The 19418-nt window shown below is 38.4% G+C and overlaps 1 protein-coding gene across 5 annotated transcripts in view; it reads left to right on the forward strand.

Moving 5' to 3' along the window:
* The window catches only part of Neo1 (neogenin 1), a 246988-nt gene that overhangs the window by 214808 nt on the left and 12762 nt on the right, over positions 1–19418 (forward strand). For all 5 annotated transcript variants that reach the window (XM_071608453.1, XM_071608454.1, XM_027925907.2 and 2 more), the window contains exons 21-24: positions 437–505; positions 4934–5081; positions 12776–13014; positions 13447–13539. In XM_071608453.1, coding sequence (XP_071464554.1) covers positions 437–505; positions 4934–5081; positions 12776–13014; positions 13447–13539 — 549 coding nt within the window. The remainder of the gene's footprint in view (positions 1–436; positions 506–4933; positions 5082–12775; positions 13015–13446; positions 13540–19418) is intronic.

The raw sequence follows: 19418 nt of genomic DNA on the forward strand, positions 1-19418 counted from the left end.
TACACATGGAAAGGCAACTTTGGAATTTGAAAAAAGAATCAAAACAATATTGATGCCTGCTAGACCAGGTCAACATAACTGGGTCCCTTGGAAAAATATAGTTCTTTGCTATAAGCATCAACCTAATTAATCCCTTTTGTTCCTTTCCCCCAAAGGGGGAAGTCTTCTAAGTAGCCCTTCAGAAGCTGTTTTCTGTCCTCACTTCCTGAACAGCAGAGTGACAGTCTGTTCACAGCCCTGGAACTGTTTTCATTGCATAGAAAGCTAAGTTATATCTAAGCACACAGAGACAGCATTTTTCCCTTATTTATGTGTTTCTTCATTTTCTCACAAGAGTATACTGAAAACAATTTTTTAAAAATATATTCACTGGCTATGAAGTGGACTATCACTCCAATGTGTTGGGTCATTATTGACATGATTTCTTCTGCTTTAGCCTCAGGGTCTTCAGGAAAAGGAAGCCGGCTGCCAGACCTGGGATCTGACTACAAACCTCCAATGAGTGGTAAAGCTCTTCCTATGGCTTTCTGAGCCTCCTATGGACATTTAAGTAGTTTGCCTAAAATCTCAAAATATCTTTGGTAGCTTGAGTGGTAGATTGTAACATATTCACCTATTTCCTTTTATTTAGCAGATCTAGCATTAGGCATTTTATGGCAAATGTTTGTCAAATTACTGAAAGTCCATTTGTTACAGGATCTGTAAATAAAATTGTTTCCCAGCATAGTCAAGATGGATTCCTGAGCAGTGTTTCTTTGTGTTGCCCACTGCCTCTAGAAAAATAAAACTTTAAAAAATATATCTAGTAATAGGATTAGCAATCACCCAAACAAGTCAGAGAAATGCTTCAGAATCAGTAAGTTCTCCCAGTACTACTTATTGTACTGTTTTCAGTTTGGGAGTTTAGAAAGTTCTTCCCACTCTTCTTACCATCCTAAGAGCTGTTGATGTCTTCTAATTTAATAATGCCTCCTTTTCTTCAGAACTTTATTCTCCATCTCTAAGTTACTTTCCCACATGGAATCACATTTGATCCTCACAACACAGGGATCTAGAAAGAACAGATACCATTATTATCCTTAAATACATTAATGCAGAGAGACAATGGAGAAATAGTGTGCCTGGAACCAACCACTAAGGCTTCCATCTTCTGATGGAGGTTTCTTCACTATCACATGCAACCTACAAAGCTAGATATGAGAATCCAAAGTTGCAAAATGTCCGTGCAATTAGTTACTAGAACTGACGCGAATGTCTCATCACCTCTGCCCAATAATCACATGAAAGAGAAAGGCTTGTCTAGAGATGCTGGTCAAATTGTGGGACTACAGAGGTCTCTTAATCTTCAGCTGTCTTTTTAATTTAAAAAAAAAAAAAAAAGGACACTGCCCGTACTTCAATAAAATCAGCCTATTTAAAAAAAAAAAAAAAATTTGTTTTTGGTACTGGGGATTGAACTCAGGGGCACTCAACTACGGAGCCACATTCCCCAGGCCTATTTTGTATTTTATTTAGAGACAGGGTCCTACTGAGTTGCTTAGTGCCTCCTTTTTACTGAGGCTGGCTTTGAACATGCGATGCTCCAGTCTCAGCCACCCGAGTTGCTGGAATTACAGGCATGTACCACCGCATATGGCATTTCAAAAACTTTTTATGCTTAAGTTCTAATACTTTGTTTATTAAGTCTCTTCTCCTTAGTGTATTTGTTACATTTTGTGCTGTTCACGGTATAATATCAAGGCTATGAGAAAATAATTACTTCTTTGTAGACATTCATATTTTTAAAGGTTTAGATTCTATGTGGCAGGTTGTTGAAGGAGGTAGAGTAACAATCTACTCAAAAATGAGAAAAAGGAAAACTTTGTAAAAGAGGTGATACCTCACCCAGGTCTTAAAGGATTCACAGATTGCTAAATGTCAAGGAAGGGGTTGGACATTCCAAGAAGCACTAAGTGTATGCAAAGGTGTGGAAGTATAAAGCCACCTCCTCTCCAGGGATCCTACTGTCTAAATGCAGGACAGAAAATGAGTTGAAAAGTTAGATTAGAACCAGCCCAGCAAGAGCTCAAATAATAATGTTAAGAAATTTGAGCTTTCTCCTATAAGTAACATGTAAAATGACACCTGTGGAACACTGAAACTTCCACTTATACAGTATCTATTATTCTTTCTCTTATAAAAGTGAAGAATGAGTTGGGAGCTAAATGTATGAAGTTAGGCCAGGTGCTGTGGCACACACCTGTAATCCCAGCAATTTGGAATGCTGAGGCAGAAGGATCCCAAGTTCAAAGGCAGCCTCAGCAACTTAAGTGAGACCCTAAGCAACTTAAACTCTGTCTTAAAATGAAAAACAAAAAGGGCTGGGGATGTGGCTCAGTGGTTAAGTGCCACTAGGTTCAATCCATTGTACAAAAAAAAGAAGAAGAACATGAACTCAGGAATACAGTGGTTAGGAAACCATTACAGAAGTCCAGATGGGGCATAAATAAATAGCATGTTATATTATCTCAGGGAGAAATGTTGATACCCCTGTGGCATGTCACTCTTGCACTTGGATGGAAGCTTTTGTCCATCTTGTATATTAGCTCAGCACTGCTGTTAATAACAGTGTTATGTAAAGCCCTACTCTTACATGAACAGGAAGGTTAATTTTATTGGCCCCAGTACTCTCATCTTCCTTAAAAGGTTATTTTATTGAAGGTCAGCGTGTACAGTTTAAGTTGTCTGTGTGCTTACCTTTTTCTCAGAAATGAAGGATAAAAATGATTGAACCACATATAAAAGAATAAGCTCTTAAGCCCTTCTAAATCAGCCCCAGATTTAGCACTGTGCTTACATGTTATCTCTAAAATCATAGATTCAAAGTTGGAAGGGCAGCTAATCCAGTGTTATGGAAGGGATTCCCACATGAGTATAAATTTGGATTAGATCATAAATTTATAAGCCAGGTGGTACATGAGAATCACTTCAGGAAATTTTTTTTAAACGCAGATTTCCAGACCATACTTTTCATGGTAGGAATTTCTTCTACAAGATTCCACACTGGTGGGATCCCTCTTCTTAAGTACTTCTAATAACCGAAGACTTTTTACTAAGCAAGGAGCTCATCCCTTGTTATTCAGCTCTGATTGTTGGAAAGATAAAAGAGAGTAACTAGGAGGAAATACCATGGATGTCCATGGTGGTTAGATCTTTATGGTGGGATTTGCCTCATTTTATAATGTGAGCATATATAACTTAAATAATGAGGTGGGAAGCAAAGAAATATGTTTTGAGAACTGGAAGACAGCAAGACTTAGAGCTACATTATCAAAGTCCCTGATAAAAGCCTGGACCTCATTCTATAAGCAATGAGGAAATAGTAATAGGAAGAAGAAAAAAATCATTTATTTCTTTAAGGTCCTAAATGATCTGGCCTCTGCCCACATGCCCAGCCTCATCTCCATCTCTTTTCTCCTCACTTTCTTCCCTCTAACTTTTTTTTTTAATTTTTAAATATTTATTTAGTTATCAGCGGACACAACATCTTTGTTTTTGTATGTAGTGCTGAGGATCGAACCCTGGTCGCACGCATGCCAGGCGAGCGCGCCACCAATAGAGCCACATCCCCAGCCCCTCTTCCCTCTAACTTGCATCTCTCTGTGCTTAAGCATTGCTGGCTGCCTTTCCCTGACTCGGGGTCCTTCCATTAGCTCTTCTCTCCCTCTGAAGTGTTCTCCAATTAGGTCTTTGTATGATGGGATCTTTCTTATCATTCAAATATCAGCTCAAATGCCATCTTCTGGAGAAGCTTTTCCTGAGAGCAAAGTGAACTTAGAATCCAGGTTGAGGAGTCTAGGGGACTGTTTCCTACCTAGTTTGTCTCCTCATCCCTGTCCACAGGACTCTTGAGAGGTTGTAGGAATGTTTCAGTGCAGTCTCCAGGCCCAGCTTCTCTATCATGGAAAGTGATTGTGAATACCATGGGATAGAGCCCCATGCTGCCCTGTGCCACTTGGACAAAGCCAGGGGAAGTTACCTCCTGGGGATATCTACTTTGGATTCAGAGAAACTTTTTAACTAGTTAGCCTTAATTAGCCACCCAGTCACTGTCATATCTTCTAATTTTACTTAATTTTTTTTCCAGCACTGATTATTAACCAGGAATTTCTTATTTATTTATTTATTTGTTTGTTTGTTTAACCCAGTCCCACCCCCATCATTCACATCTTTGTTGTTCACCATTGCATAATTAATATTTAAAACAACAACTGGGACATGGGAATATTTGAATATTTGTCAAATTAATTCATATGTGCAGATCTACTTTTCCTCAAGTTGAGTAGGAAAACTGACTGCATAGGCTGTATGTAAAATGAGCGGATGTAGCTCAGTGGTGGAGCACTTGCCTAGAATGTGTAAAGTCCTGGGTTTGCTTCCCAGTACCAAAAAAAAAAAAGAAGAAATATAAAAACGGATGATTTTATTCAGGTATTTTTTATAATCTCATATACCTATATAATAAATATATGAGATGTGCTTTTTTAATGTGTTAGGAAAAACTTTTGCTTTGTATGAATATACATTTTTAAAATGGTTTTGAAAGCCAATAAAACAAATGATTTAGAAATGGTGCTTTTCAAAATGAATTTGTATATTCTATAAGACACCAGAGAATCCTTTCTCTGAGTATACCTGAAAGCTTTTGAATGTTTAGCACAATTCAAGAAACTTATTGGAAACAACCTTTGAGCAAGGCTTTGTGCTGAGCACTATACTTAAGTTGGATTCAAGCTTATAATATAGACAGACATATTCATGTGCACTTTATATTGCATGGTGCTGATATCATGAAGAAGCTTGCCCAATGTATCTTGGAATGTTTCTACACCTGATTGAATACACTTTTAAAAGTATCTACCAAACTAACATATGTGTCATTTTTGCTCTGCAGGAAGCAACAGCCCTCATGGGAGCCCCACCTCTCCTCTGGACAGTAACATGCTGCTGGTCATCATCGTTTCTGTTGGTGTCATCACCATTGTGGTGGTCGTGATCATTGCTGTCTTTTGCACAAGGCGTACCACATCTCACCAGAAAAAGTAAGGGGCCCCAAATGTAGCCTATAGATACTGTGGTATCTTTTTTTTTTCTTCTATGTGACTTCTGCATTTAGAGTGGTACAAAGAATTAAAATATAAAATACTTGACAAGCAGTTTTGAATATAGTTTTTGAATATAACAATGTTTTGGTCAACAAGGGACTACTTATATGAGGACAGTCCCATATGATAATAAAAAGTGTCTTTCATCTAATAAAAAAGTAGTGAAAGAAGAGGCAAGATAAAAAGAAACTTTAGGAGAAGAAAAAGAACCCCTCAAGAAAATACAGTGAAGCATTTAGCCAAAGCTTTTGTAGACCTCAACAAGGTCCTTTAAAAAGTTTGAAAACATGGACCCCAACACAGAAAGGTTTTTATTAAAGGAATGTTCATGGTGCAAATCTATAATAAAAAATCTTTTAAGCAAATCTATAATTAAAAAAAAAAATAGAAACAAACCAAGCAGTCCACCATGGAAGAGTGCCACCTCCTCAAGAAGAGCCTCAGGCAGTCCCATCAGGAGGTAGGTGATGTTATCCTAGGGGACAAAGTTCCATACACGTTAATGCCCCTGAAGATCTTCCAGCAGGAACAAGATATAGAGTGGATGATGAGAGATAATGATGACTCTGTGTAGGCCCAGGCTAGCATGAGCTTGTACCTTAGTTTTTTTTTTAATGTTGTTGTTGGGTTTTTTTTGTTTGTTTATTTGTTTTAATTAGTTATACATGACAGTAGAATGCACTTTGATACATCGTATATAATGGAGTATAATTTCTCATTCTTCTGGTTGTACATGATGTATAATCCTACTGGTCGTATAGTTATATATGTACATAGGGTTAATAATGTCTGATTCATTCTACTATCCTTCCTACCCCCATTCCCTCTTCCCTCCCTTCATTCTCCTCTTTATTAATCTGTTGAAGGGCACCTCTGTTGGTTCCATAGTTTAGCTGTGAGTTGAGCTGCCATAAACATTGATGTGGCTATGTCACTATAATATGCTGATTTTAAGTCTTTTGGGTATACACCAAGGAGTGGGATAGCTGGGTCAAATGATGGTTCCATTCCAAGTTTTCTGAGGAATTTCCATACTGCTTTCCCTAATGGTTGCATCAATTTACACTCCTCCCAACAATATATCAGTGTATCTTTTCCCCCACATCCGCACTAACATTTATTGTTGTTTATATTCTTGATAATTGTCATTCTGACTGGGGTGACATGAAATCTGTGCCTTAGTTTTTAACAAAAAGATTAAAAAATTAAAATTAAAAATCTTTTCAATAGGAAAAAGCATGTAGAATAAAGATGTGCAGAAGGACCAGGGTTGTGGCTCAGTGGTAGAGCACTTGCCTAGCACACATGAAGCACTGGGTTCAATCCCCAGCACCACATAAAAATAAACAAATAAAATAAAGGTATTGTGTCCATCTACAGCTAAAAAAAAATATTTTTAAAAAGATGTGCAGAAAGGGGCTGGGGTTGTGGCTCAGTGGTAGAATGCTCGCCTAGCATGCATGAGGCACTGGGTTCAATCCTCAGCACCACATACGTATAAAATAAAGATATTGTGTCTACCTTAAAAAAAAAAAAAAAAATTTTTTTGAAAAAAATGCAGAAAAATTTTTGTACAAATATACATTTGTATATTTGTATATTAAAAACACAATATATTGTGTTTTAAGCTAAGTGTTGTGAAATAATCAGTTTTTTAAAACTTAGACATTTATAAAGTAAAAAAGTTACAGTAAGCTAAGATTAATTTATTGAAGAAAGAAAAATATCTTTTATAAATTTAGTGTAATCTAAGCATACAATGTTCATTGAGCCTGTATTAGTGGACAACCTTCACAGTCATTCACTACTCACTCACCAACTCACTCAGAGCATGCTCCATTCATGATCCTAAGTGCCCTATACTAATGTACCATTTTTTCTCTTTTTAAATCATATTTTACTATACCTTTTCTGATTCAATATTTACCATTGTGTCACACATGCTGTACAGTTTTTGTAGCCTTAGAATGCTATACCATATAGCTTAGGTGTGTAGTAGGCCATCCCATCCAGGTTTGAGTAAGTACACTCTATGATATTTGCGTGAGGACAGAATCACCTTAGTTTCTTAGAAGGTCCCATGTTGTACAAATACAAATTAAGTGACTATATTTTAAAAGGAAGTAGAAATCGGTTCATCTTATAAATGTGTGTCAGTCGGGGTCCTTGCAGGAAGAACTAACACTTTCAAAAGGGACCATTTATAAGTCATAGGTGGGGTTAGGGGAAACTGGGCAGAGACATTCAACAGTGATAGGATACAGTCATCCATAGTCCTAAAAAAGCAAGAAGAGGATAGAGCTGTTTCAGAGTGGAAGCGGCCTTCCTGTCAGGAACATGCTAGAGCTAAAGGAATATTGCCCAGCAGGGAGGGGCGAGAGTACAACACCTCCTACCTCCATTGTCTTGCCAGGAGTAGAATTGCCAAGTTGATTTAGCTTCACTTCCCAGGCTTCAAAGCTAAGCAGGGAAGTGATGTGAAGAGTGGGAGATTTCCAGCATGGATGGTTGCCCTCCGAATGTTGTTTTTATATGCGTACAACAAGCCAGATGCTCTGCGGTTTGTGGGCGGGCCTACAGCAGGCTATGTCACACAGAATAAGTGCCAGCCAAGGTAGAAGAAAGCCATAGGCCTCTTAATAAAAGTCCAAGATTAGGAATATTTTTAAAGAAATGTACCAAATGTAAGGTTGATGGGCCAAGTAAGGAGGTTGCTTTAATGAGTAATAAGAAGTTGTTGATAATCAACACATCAGTTTCACAGAGAGAGCCAATAGCTGGCTGGTAGCCCTGAAATCTTTGACTCTGTATGACATTCAACTCATGTATCTGGCAGCAAGAGACATCATTCCTGAGTTACCCCCTAATAATAAAAACACGGTAGAATAAAATTACACTAGTTACAGTGTCCTGAAAGATCATAAGATGGGACTTTGCCCCCTAAAAGAGAAAGACATTCATGACTGTGCCTGTGATTAACTATCAGACGTGGTGTACCCAAGGCAAGAATGCATGTATTTAATAATGATAAATTTGTTTTCAGTGTACAGGGCAGTACAAGATACCCTATAACTGTGGCTAGTAATTTTTTGTCATTTTCTGTAAGTTATGTGATATTTTAAATCTCTCTCTTCTGCCCAAATAAAGAAGCTTCCCATTGCTTACATGTCATCACTTTCCCAAGAGAATGAGGGCTCCTTTTATATGATTCCTGACCACTGCCTCTTAGAGCTTTCCCTGTCTGCTTTTGGTGATAGAAAAGTGTTTCTCTTAAAAGCCTCAAAGACAACATTTTTTTCTACTCTAGAAATTTTCTGCAAGCTTCTTTACTTGGCATTTCACATTTATCTATCTTTATAAACTCACTTTTTTGTCTAGTTTTATCTTTATTTAGTAGAATCTAAAAACCAAAATGACAGAGTTAGTGATTTGGAATATTTGGGATATTTAAAGTTTATAATAAATAAAAATAAGATACTCAGTCTTCAGATTGAGATTAGGAAAATTAGTTGGTAATAGACTGTGCACTCTGTATTTAAAACCTGCAAATCCTACAGATTTGGATCTCTTATGTTTAAAATAATTATATCAAATCTTCAAAAGACTTTTCCCTTCCTCTTCTCCAGTGATCTTCTTTCCAAGTGTTCTTTCAACTATCAAAACCCATAAACTTTCCTTGTTGCTTTTCTTCCTCTTCAGTACCTAAAGTATTGAAATTATAATTGTTTATAGCATCTTAAACCTCAAAATTGATAGGAAATTTAGAGTCTAACCCCTCGTTGTTTCTTAGCACATTCCCTTTCACCCGCTAACTCTCAAAAGATAACTTGGGTATCTCCTGCCCAAAGAAAGTAAAAGTCATCAAATGATGTACTAGTCAGTTTTGTGTTAGTATATCTGAATACCCAAGGCTGGGTACTTTATAAAGAAAGGAAGTTTATTTGGCTCATAATTCTTACGGCTGGAGCATCCAAAAAAGGCATGGCACTGGTGCTCTGGGGAAGGCCTGTGTCACAACATGGCAGAGAAACAGAAAGGGAACTCGTCTTGTGTAGAAGGGAGACTCAGTAGGAGGTGCCAAGGTCTATTACAACAATTTGCTGTCTTGGGAACTAGTCTGGTTCTGTGAGAACTACCTTAACCTCTTCCAAGGATGATGCTCTCGGTGACCTAATTACTTTCCATTAGGCCCTCCTCTTATGGGATTCACCATCTCTTATCCCTGTTAATGGGGATCAGGCTTCTAACACATGAATTCTAGGGGGATAACCCATAGCAGATGAGAACTGATACAGTGTAGGTTAGATGATGATCAAATCTAAAACCTTTCTGCCTTGGTAATAATGTTTCCTCCCCTCCTAAGTGTACTCCTTGCTGTTTGAAGCCAGCTCTTCCCTTTATGCCCTTGATCTCATTCTCCTGTATTTCTAAGACCTAGTACTTGCTCTTATCCCTTTCTCCAGGATAGATGATCTCTCATTCTCTATTGCCTTTGTCCCTTCAGCATTAAAATATATATACACTTCTTCTATCTTAAGAAATAATTATCCTCTTTTTTAATATTTATTTTTTAGTTGGACACAATACTTTTATTTATTCATATGTAGTGCTGAGGATCAAACCCAGGCCTCACATGTGCTAGAAAAGCACTTTACGCTGAGCCACAACCCCAGCCCCATATAATTATCCTCTTGCTGCTTGATTGTCACTACTGGTTGCTTACAAACCTTTTTCCTTTGACACCAAAATTCCTGAATTCAGTCATCTCTTAGTATCCATAGGGGTTTGGTTTCATGACACACACACACACCCCACAGATACCAAAAGTTAAGGATGCTCTCAAGTTCCTTACATGAAATGGCTTAGTATTTACATACAACCTACACATTCTCCAGTATACTTTAAGTCATAAAAGATTATTTATACAGATGGAGTATCCCTTATCTTACCTAATCACTTGGGACTGGAAGTGTTTTAAATTTCAGAATTTTTCAGATTTTAGAGCATTTCAATTTTTTTTTTTTTAATTTTTTATTGTTGGTTGTTCAAAACATTACATAGTTCTTGATATATCATATTTCACACTTTTGATTCAAGTGGGTTATGAGCTCCCATTTTTACCCCATAAGCATTTCAAATTTTTAGATTAGGGATGCTCAACCTGTAATACTAATGCTGCATATGTGACGGTGGTCATAAGATCATATCATCTAGAGGCATCATAGCCATCTTACTTTGTGTGAATGTACTATGTGATACACAACAAAATTGCCTTAGGGAACTGCGGTTGTAACTCATAGGTAGAGTGCCTGCCTAGCACGTGTGAAGCACTGGGTTCAATCCTCAGCACCACATAAAAAATAAATAAAAGTGTTGTGTCCATCTACATCTAAAAATATTTTTTAATTGCCTTAGAATGCATTTCTTAGAACAAATCCCCATCATTAATCAACATGTGACTACAATATGAATGCTATGTAATTAGTTGTTATACTGTATTGTTTATAGAATATTGACAAGAAAAAGTCACATATTGAATGCAATATTAATACATATTTTCAGTCTGCATTTGGTTGAATATAGAACCAACAGTTATTAGAGGGCCAGCTGTATTTATTTATTCTCACTTATCTGTTCCTTCACTACCTACTCATGCTTAAGTGCTTTCTAATCTGTGTTCTGCTCCTACCATTTCACCAAAATTAGTTTTGATGGGTCACCAGTGACTTCCATATCATCCAAACCAAAGAACACTATTCAGTTCTCATTTTAGTCTCTAATAGTTAACATAATCAACTACTTCTTTCTTCTAGAAGCATTCTCTTTTCTTGTATTCCATGACAACCTATTCTTTTTCATAGCCCCTTCTACCTACCCAGCCATTACTTATTCCTCTGGGCCTGGGCTTACTTCATCTATGTTCTCCCATTTCATCTCATCTTCTCCTGTGATCTGATTTACTGTGTATATCCCAGCCCCCACTGTGTTTCTGTCTCTGGCCAAGGCCTCTCTCTCTCTTAGCATCAGACTTAACACACCCAGTTGCCTCTTTATATTTCCTAATGAATATCTCCAAGGTACTTCATACTCATGTCAAAACAGTTCATAATCTTTTCAGTCAAACCTCTTCTACTCCATTATTCCCAGTGAGTTAAGTGCCTTAAGCCAGAAACCTCAGCCTCATCCTTTACTCCTTTTTTTTCTTTACCCTCACCCTATGCCCATTTACTTACCAAGTCCTATCATTTCTGCCTCTTAAATACTTTTCAAATCGGCTTCTTCCATTCCCCACTTTCTAGGCCACTGTCAGTCACAGCTGAGGTTATTGCAGTAGCATCCTAGTTGATCCTCTTCTGTCCCTCATCTCAAAAATCCGTTCTTCCCAACACAGATGTCTAAAGTTTTAAATCAGAGTTCATCTCTTTATTCTCTTGCTTAAAAGCATTTAATGATTTCTCATTACTCCTAGGGATCAGTTCACACTCAGCTTTGCTCTAAATACCCTTTATGAGCTGGGCACAGTGGCACATGCTTATAGTCCTAGCTAGATAGGAGACTGAGGCAGGAGGATCAGAAGTTCAAGGCCAGTGAGACCCTGTCTCAAAATATAACATTAAAAAGGCTGGGGATGCAGATCTGTGGTAGAATGTCCCTGGGTATCACCAAAAATAAATAAATAAAAGCCCTTTATGATCTGGTTCCTGACTACCTTCCCATATCATTCTCTTATTATGCAAGGACGCTGCTCTGTGCTTCAGAGCTTGGATATAAGCTGATTTCACCACCTGTAATGTACTTTCTGACCCCTTTAGGTCTCAGCATAAATATCACTTCTTCTTGCATGTCTTTCCTGTTTACCATAGGTCCAACTATTAAGATGGCATGGCATTTCACTAAGCTCAGAGTATTTAAATATAATAGTTCAGTGTCCACCTTCCTCATTTGACCAGAAGTACTGAGGCACAACCGTCTAGCCCAGGATCTGATGTATATAGTGGGTACCTAATATATGCAATTAATGGGTAGGCAAGTGAGAGAGTGAGTGAAGGGAGAAACTAAAGAACGGTCAAGGAGACACTGTGTCCTGGTTTTTGACTCCACTCAGCTGGATTACCTAAAACATGGTTTCCTCCTTTCTTTATAAGCCATATGCTCCACCTCCATTCCGTTGTTACATTTCTGCTTACTGTTGTCCTTTCTCTATCATTTGGAATCTTATAAAGGAACCTCTGCTTTAGAGATTGATTTTAAAAGTGCTATCTTAATCTCTAGGGGCTGGGTTGTGGCTCAGTGGTAGACCTCAGTGCCACATAAAAATAAATAAAATAAAGATATTGTGTCCAACTACAACTAAAAAATAAATATTTTTTTGAAAATGCTATCTTAATCTCATAACACTCAAAAACATAGTCACAAGGCAATATTCAAGAATCTCCCAGTAGAATCTCTAATTTTGTGTGACCAAGGTGGCGACACATTTACTCTTTCCATAATTCTTATCTGTTTGGGTTGTTTTTTTTTTTTTTTCTTTTCTGCCTTGAAGCATTCTTCAGAAAGGCAGTTTTAATCAAGCCTTATGACTAATGTGTCAAAAGAATTACTTTTTAAAACCTTTTTAATTTTGTGCCTAGGAAACGAGCTGCATGCAAATCAGTGAATGGCTCCCACAAGTACAAAGGGAACTCCAAAGATGTCAAACCTCCAGACCTGTGGATCCACCATGAGAGACTGGAGCTGAAACCCATCGATAAGTCTCCAGACCCAAATCCCATCATGACCGATACGCCAATTCCTCGCAATTCTCAAGATATCACACCTGTTGACAATTCCATGGACAGTAATATCCATCAAAGGAGGAACTCATACAGAGGTACCATGATCAGTGCAGGTTTTTTCCCAAATGATGGGAGACTATTTTTAATGATTTTCGGCTTTGTAAGATTGCCTTAATTTGATGATTCTTAGAGGTTAGGTTAAAAATGTATGTTATAGTGTTCAGTAAACATTTGATGAAGAATAGCTAATTGGTTATGGGGGACAACAGCTTAGATCTTTTAGGTCTCTCATCAGAGTTCACTCAAGCATTTGAGTCACCTAGCCCATGTTACTGTTGCATAGTGGGCAGCACTGTATTATCTGTTCTTATCTCATCAGGGACCCCCATGATGTTCTAATCAGAAATACCTTATCCCTGTTGCATTGTTATTTGAGTCATAAATCTGCCACTAGAAATGTTTTACAGCCAAGTAGCTCAGTGGCCTAGGTTGTACACTTGCAACTAATCCCCATATTTGATTTCTAGGGCATGAATCAGAGGACAGTATGTCTACACTAGCTGGAAGGAGGGGAATGAGACCAAAAATGATGATGCCCTTTGACTCTCAACCACCTCAGCGTAAGTAAAAACTTCTCTTTTCTACAGTGATGCCTGTCCTATCCCTTCATGATAGGGAACATCTATGAATGATATCTTTGACTTCACTTGATCTTAACACAAAAGATAACCTACCAAAACTTTTGACACCCTTAAGAAAGAAATATCAAACAATTGCCACATTTGCAATAAATATTATTATTGAACTAGCATCTTTAAGTTATGGGTAAACTTAAAAGCCAATTTCTACAGTCTCCCAGGAATAGTAAAGTATCCATTCTCCATAAACGTGCTCAACATCTCCACAGAAGAGATGAGATTTAGGGCTGAGCTTTGCCAGATATCACACCTTTTCCATGGGCTTCCTGATATTGAGTCAGTCAGTGTTGATGAGCATCTATGGAATTTTTATTTTTTAAGTTAGTAGACTATATAGTGTAGAGTTGCTTTAGGGTTATACCATGGAACTTAACAAAGCAACATTTTTTAATCTCATTTGACCCGTGCCTCATTTTGATAAGCATTAAGGTGGTAAGCCTCTTTTAATAATAGTTGAAATTCAAAATAAGTTAAATATCATGGTTAAAAATCAAAAAGCGAGAAAAGGCCCAGTGGCCCGCGGAGGGACAGAGCTTCCAATCACTCCTGCAAGGTAGGCGGGCCTGCGACCCACCGGCAGAAGAGGAGCAGCGGCCTGCTGAGAGGCAGAGCCGCCCCCTCCCCCTGCGCCGGCAAGGTAGACGGAACTGTGACCACCCACAGAGCAGGCCCAGCGGCCTGCTGAGGGGCAGAGCCGCCCCCCACCCCCCGCGCCTGCCAGGTAGGCGGAACTGTGACCACCTACAGAAAAGGCCCAGTGGCCCGCGGAGGGGCAGAGCTTCCAATCACTCCTGCAAGGTAGGCGGGCCTGCGACCCACCGGCAGAAGAGGAGCAGCGGCCTGCTGAGAGGCAGAGCCGCCCCCTCCCCCTGCGCCGGCAAGGTAGACGGAACTGTGACCACCCACAGAACAGGCCAGACCTGCAACCGACAGACAGAACAGGCCCAGTGGCCTGAGGAAGGGTAGAGCCGCCCCCCCGCCCCCGCGCCTGCAAGGTAGGCGGACCTGCGACCCACTGGCAGTACAGCCCCAGAGGCCTGCAGAGGGGCAATGCCGCTGCCTGCGACTGCAAAGTAGGCAGAACTGCGACCACCGACAGAACAAGCCTAGCGGCCCGCAGAGGGACAGAGCCGCCGCCCGCGCCTGCAAGGTAGGCGCACCTGCTACCGACCGGCAGAGCAGGCCCAGCGGCCTGCTGGCGTGGTAGGCACATTGCCCCAATTGGAGGAGGGGCAGAGCCGCCGCCCGCGCCTGCGAGGGAGACTTTGCAACTATACAAGACCAATATAAATATATAGGGGGAAAATTCAATAGCACAACAGTTTCACCAAGTAGAAAGGAACACGAACAGTATGAAGAGACAAGGAAAGAAAGGACCACAAGCAATGCAGGTCAACTCAACGTTAGAAGAGGTAATATCTGCAGCAGATGGAATGTCAGATAAAGAATTCAGGATATACATGCTTCAGATGATCTGGAGTCTCAAGGAAGATATCAGACAGCAAAATCAGACAATGAAAGATCACTTCAACAATGAATTACATAAACAAATCCAAGAAGCAAAAGATCAACTATACAGGGAGATAGAGGTTATAAAAAACAAACAAACAGAAATCCTAGAAATGCAGGAAGCAATAAACCAACTTAAAAACTCAATTGAGAATACTACCAGCAGAGTAGAACACTTAGAAGATAGAACATCAGACAATGAAGATAAAGTATTTCAACTTGAAAAGAACATAGACAGCTCAGCAAGACTGTTAAGAAACCATGAGCAGAACATCCAAGAAATATGGGATAACATCAAGAGACCAAATTTAAGAGTCATTGGGGTACAGGAAGGGACAGAGTTTCAAACCAAAGGAATGAGCAATCTATTCAATGAAATAATATGAGAAAACTTCCCAGACTTGAAGAATGAGACAGAACCCCAAATCCTAGAAGCCTACAGGACGCCGAATGTGCAAAATCATAAGAGACCCACACCTAGACACATTATAATGAAGATGCCCAACATACAGAATAAGGAGAGAATTTTAAAAGCTACTAGAGAAAGGAAGCAGATCACATTTAGGGGTAAGCCAATCAGGATAACAGCTGATCTTTCAACACAGACTCTGAAAGCTAGAAGATCCTGGAATAACATATTTCAAACACTGAAAGAAAATGGGTTCCAACCAAGAATTGTGTTTCCAGCGAAATTAAGCTTCAGGATGGAAGATGAAATTAAAACCTTCCACGATAAACAAAAGTTAAAAGAATTTGCAGCTAGAAAACCATCTCTTCAAAACATCCTTGGCAAAACATTACAGGAAGAGGAAATGGAAAATAACAATGAAAACCAAGAGTGGGAGGTAGGACAGTAAAGGGGGGAAAAATAATCAAAGAGGAAAACAAACCATGTTTAGTAACATAAATAAACAAATATGGCTGGAAGAACAACCCATATCTCAATAATAACCCTAAATGTTAATGGCTTAAACTCACCAATTAAGAGACACAGGCTAGTAGAATGGATCACAAAACAAGACCCAACAATATGCTGCCTACAGGAGATGCATTTGATAGGAAAAGACATACATAGGCTGAAGGTGAAAGGTTGGGAAAAATCATATCACTCATATGGACTTCGGAAACAAGCAGGAGTATCCATACTCATATCAAATAAAATAGATTTCAAGCCAAAGTTAATCAAAAGGGATAAAGAGGGACACTACATACTGCTCAAGGGAACCCTACACCAACAAGACATAACAATCATAAATATATATGCCCCAAACAATGGTGCAGCTATGTTCATCAAACAAACTCTTCTCAAGTTCAAGAGTCTAATAGACCACCATACAATAATCATGGGAGACTTCAACACACCTCTATCACCACTGGACAGATCTTCCAAACAAAAGTTGAATAAGGAAACTATAGAACTCAATAACACAATTAATAACCTAGACTTAATTGACATATATAGAATATACCACCCAACATCAAGCAGTTACACTTTTTTCTCAGCAGCACATGGATCCTTCTCAAAAATAGATCATATATTATGTCACAGGGAAACTCTTAGACAATATAAAGGAGTAGAGATAATACCATGCATCCTATCTGATCATAATGGAATGGAACTGAAAATCAACGATAAAAGAAGGAAGGAAAAAGAATACATCACTTGGAGAATGAACAATAGGTTACTGAATGATCAATGGGTTATAGAAGACATCAAGGAGGAAATTAAAAAATTCTTAGAGATTAATGAAAACACAGACACAACATATCGGAATCTATGGGACACATTGAAAGCAGTTCTAAGAGGAAAATTCATTGCGTGGAGTTCATTCCTTAAAAAAAGAAAGAAACAACAAATAAATGATCTCATACTTCATCTCAAAATCCTAGAAAAAGAAGAGCAAAACAACAGCAAAAGAAGTAGAAGGCAAGAAATAATTAAAATCAGAGCTGAAATTAATGAAATCGAAACAATTGAAAAAATTGACAAAACTAAAAGTTGGTTCTTTGAAAAAATAAACAAAATCGACAGACCCTTAGCCATGCTAGCGAAGAGAAGAAGAGAGAGAACTCAAATCACTAACATACGGGATGAAAGAGGCAATATCACAACAGACACTTCAGAAATACAGAAGATAATCAAAAATTATTTTGAATCCTTATACTCCAATAAATTAGAAGATAGTGAAGGCATAGATAAATTTCTTAAGTCATATGATCTGCCCAGATTGAGTCAGGAGGATATAGACAACCTAAACAGACCAATATCAATTGAGGAAATAGAAGAAACCATCAAAAGACTACCAACTAAGAAAAGCCCAGGACCGGATGGGTATACAGCAGAGTTTTACAAAACCTTTAAAGAGGAACTAATACCAATACTTTTCAAGCTACTTCGGGAAATAGAAAAAGAGGGAGAACTTCCAAATTCATTCTACGAGGCCAACATCACCCTGATACCTAAACCAGACAAAGACACTTCAAAGAAAGAAAACTACAGACCAATATCTCTAATGAACCTAGATGCAAAAATCCTCAATAAAATTCTGGCGAATCGGATACAAAAACATATCAAAAAAATTGTGCACCATGATCAAGTAGGATTCATCCCTGGGATGCAAGGCTGGTTCAATATACGGAAATCAATAAATGTTATTCACCACATCAATAGACTTAAAAATAAGAACCATATGATCATCTCGATAGATGCGGAAAAAGCATTCAACAAAGTACAGCATCCCTTTATGTTCAAAACTCTAGAAAAACTAGGGATAACAGGAACATACCTCAATATTGTAAAAGCAATCTATGCTAAGCCTCAGGCTAGCATCATTCTGAATGGAGAAAAATTGAAGGCATTCCCTCTAAAATCTGGAACAAGACAGGGATGCCCTCTCTCACCACTTCTGTTCAACATAGTTCTCGAAACACTGGCCAGAGCAATTAGACAGACGAAAGAAATTAAAGGCATAAAAATAGGAAAAGAAGAACTTAAATTATCACTATTTGCAGATGACATGATTCTATACCTAGCAGACCGAAAAGGGTCTACAAAGAAACTATTAGAGCTAATAAATGAATTCACCAAAGTGGCAGGATATAAAATCAACACGCATAAATCAAAGGCATTCCTGTATATCAGCGACAAATCCTCTGAAATGGAAATGAGGACAACCACTCCATTCACAATATCTTCAAAAAAAATAAAATACTTGGGAATCAACCTAACAAAAGAGGTGAAAGACTTATACAATGAAAACTACAGAACCCTAAAGAGAGAAATAGAAGAAGATCTTAGAAGATGGAAAAATATACCCTGTTCATGGATAGGCAGAACTAACATCATCAAAATGGCGATATTACCAAAAGTTCTCTATAGGTTTAATGCAATGCTAATCAAAATCCCAACGGCATTTCTTGTAGAAATAGAGAAAGCAATCATGAAATTCATATGGAAAAATAAACGACCCAGAATAGCAAAAACAATGCTAAGCAGGAAGTGTGAATCAGGCGGTATAGCGATACCAGACTTCAAACTATACTACAGAGCAATAGTAACAAAAACAGCATGGTACTGGTACCAAAACAGGCGGGTGGACCAATGGTACAGAATAGAGGACACAGAAACCAATCAACAAAACTACAACTATCTTATATTTGATAAAGGGGCTAAAAGCATGCAATGGAGGAAGGATAGCATCTTCAACAAATGGTGCTGGGAAAACTGGAAATCCATATGCAACAAAATGAAACTGAATCCCTTTCTCTCGCCATGCACAAAAGTTAATTCAAAATGGATCAAGGAGCTTGATATCAAATCAGAGACACGCCGTCTGATAGAAGAAAAAGTTGGCTACGATCTATATACTGTGGGGTCAGGCTCCAAATTCCTCAGTAGGACACCCATAGCACAGAAGTTAATAACTAGAATCAACAAATGGGACTTACTCAAACTAAAAAGTTTTTTCTCAGCAAAAGAAACAATAAGAGAGGTAAATAGAGAGCCTACATCCTGGGAACAAATCTTTACTCCTCACACTTCAGATAGAGCCCTAATATCCAGAGTATACAAAGAACTCAAAAAATTAGACAATAAGAGAACAAACAACCCAATCAACAAATGGGCCAAGGACCTGAACAGACACTTCTCAGAGGAGGACATACAATCAATCAACAAGTACATGAAAAAATGCTCACCATCTCTAGCAGTCAGAGAAATGCAAATCAAAACCACCCTAAGATACCATCTCACTCCAGTTAGATTGGCAGCCATTATGAAGTCAAACAACAAC

Source organism: Marmota flaviventris, chromosome 2, assembly GCF_047511675.1.
Source record: "Marmota flaviventris isolate mMarFla1 chromosome 2, mMarFla1.hap1, whole genome shotgun sequence".
Taxonomy (NCBI): domain Eukaryota; kingdom Metazoa; phylum Chordata; class Mammalia; order Rodentia; family Sciuridae; genus Marmota; species Marmota flaviventris.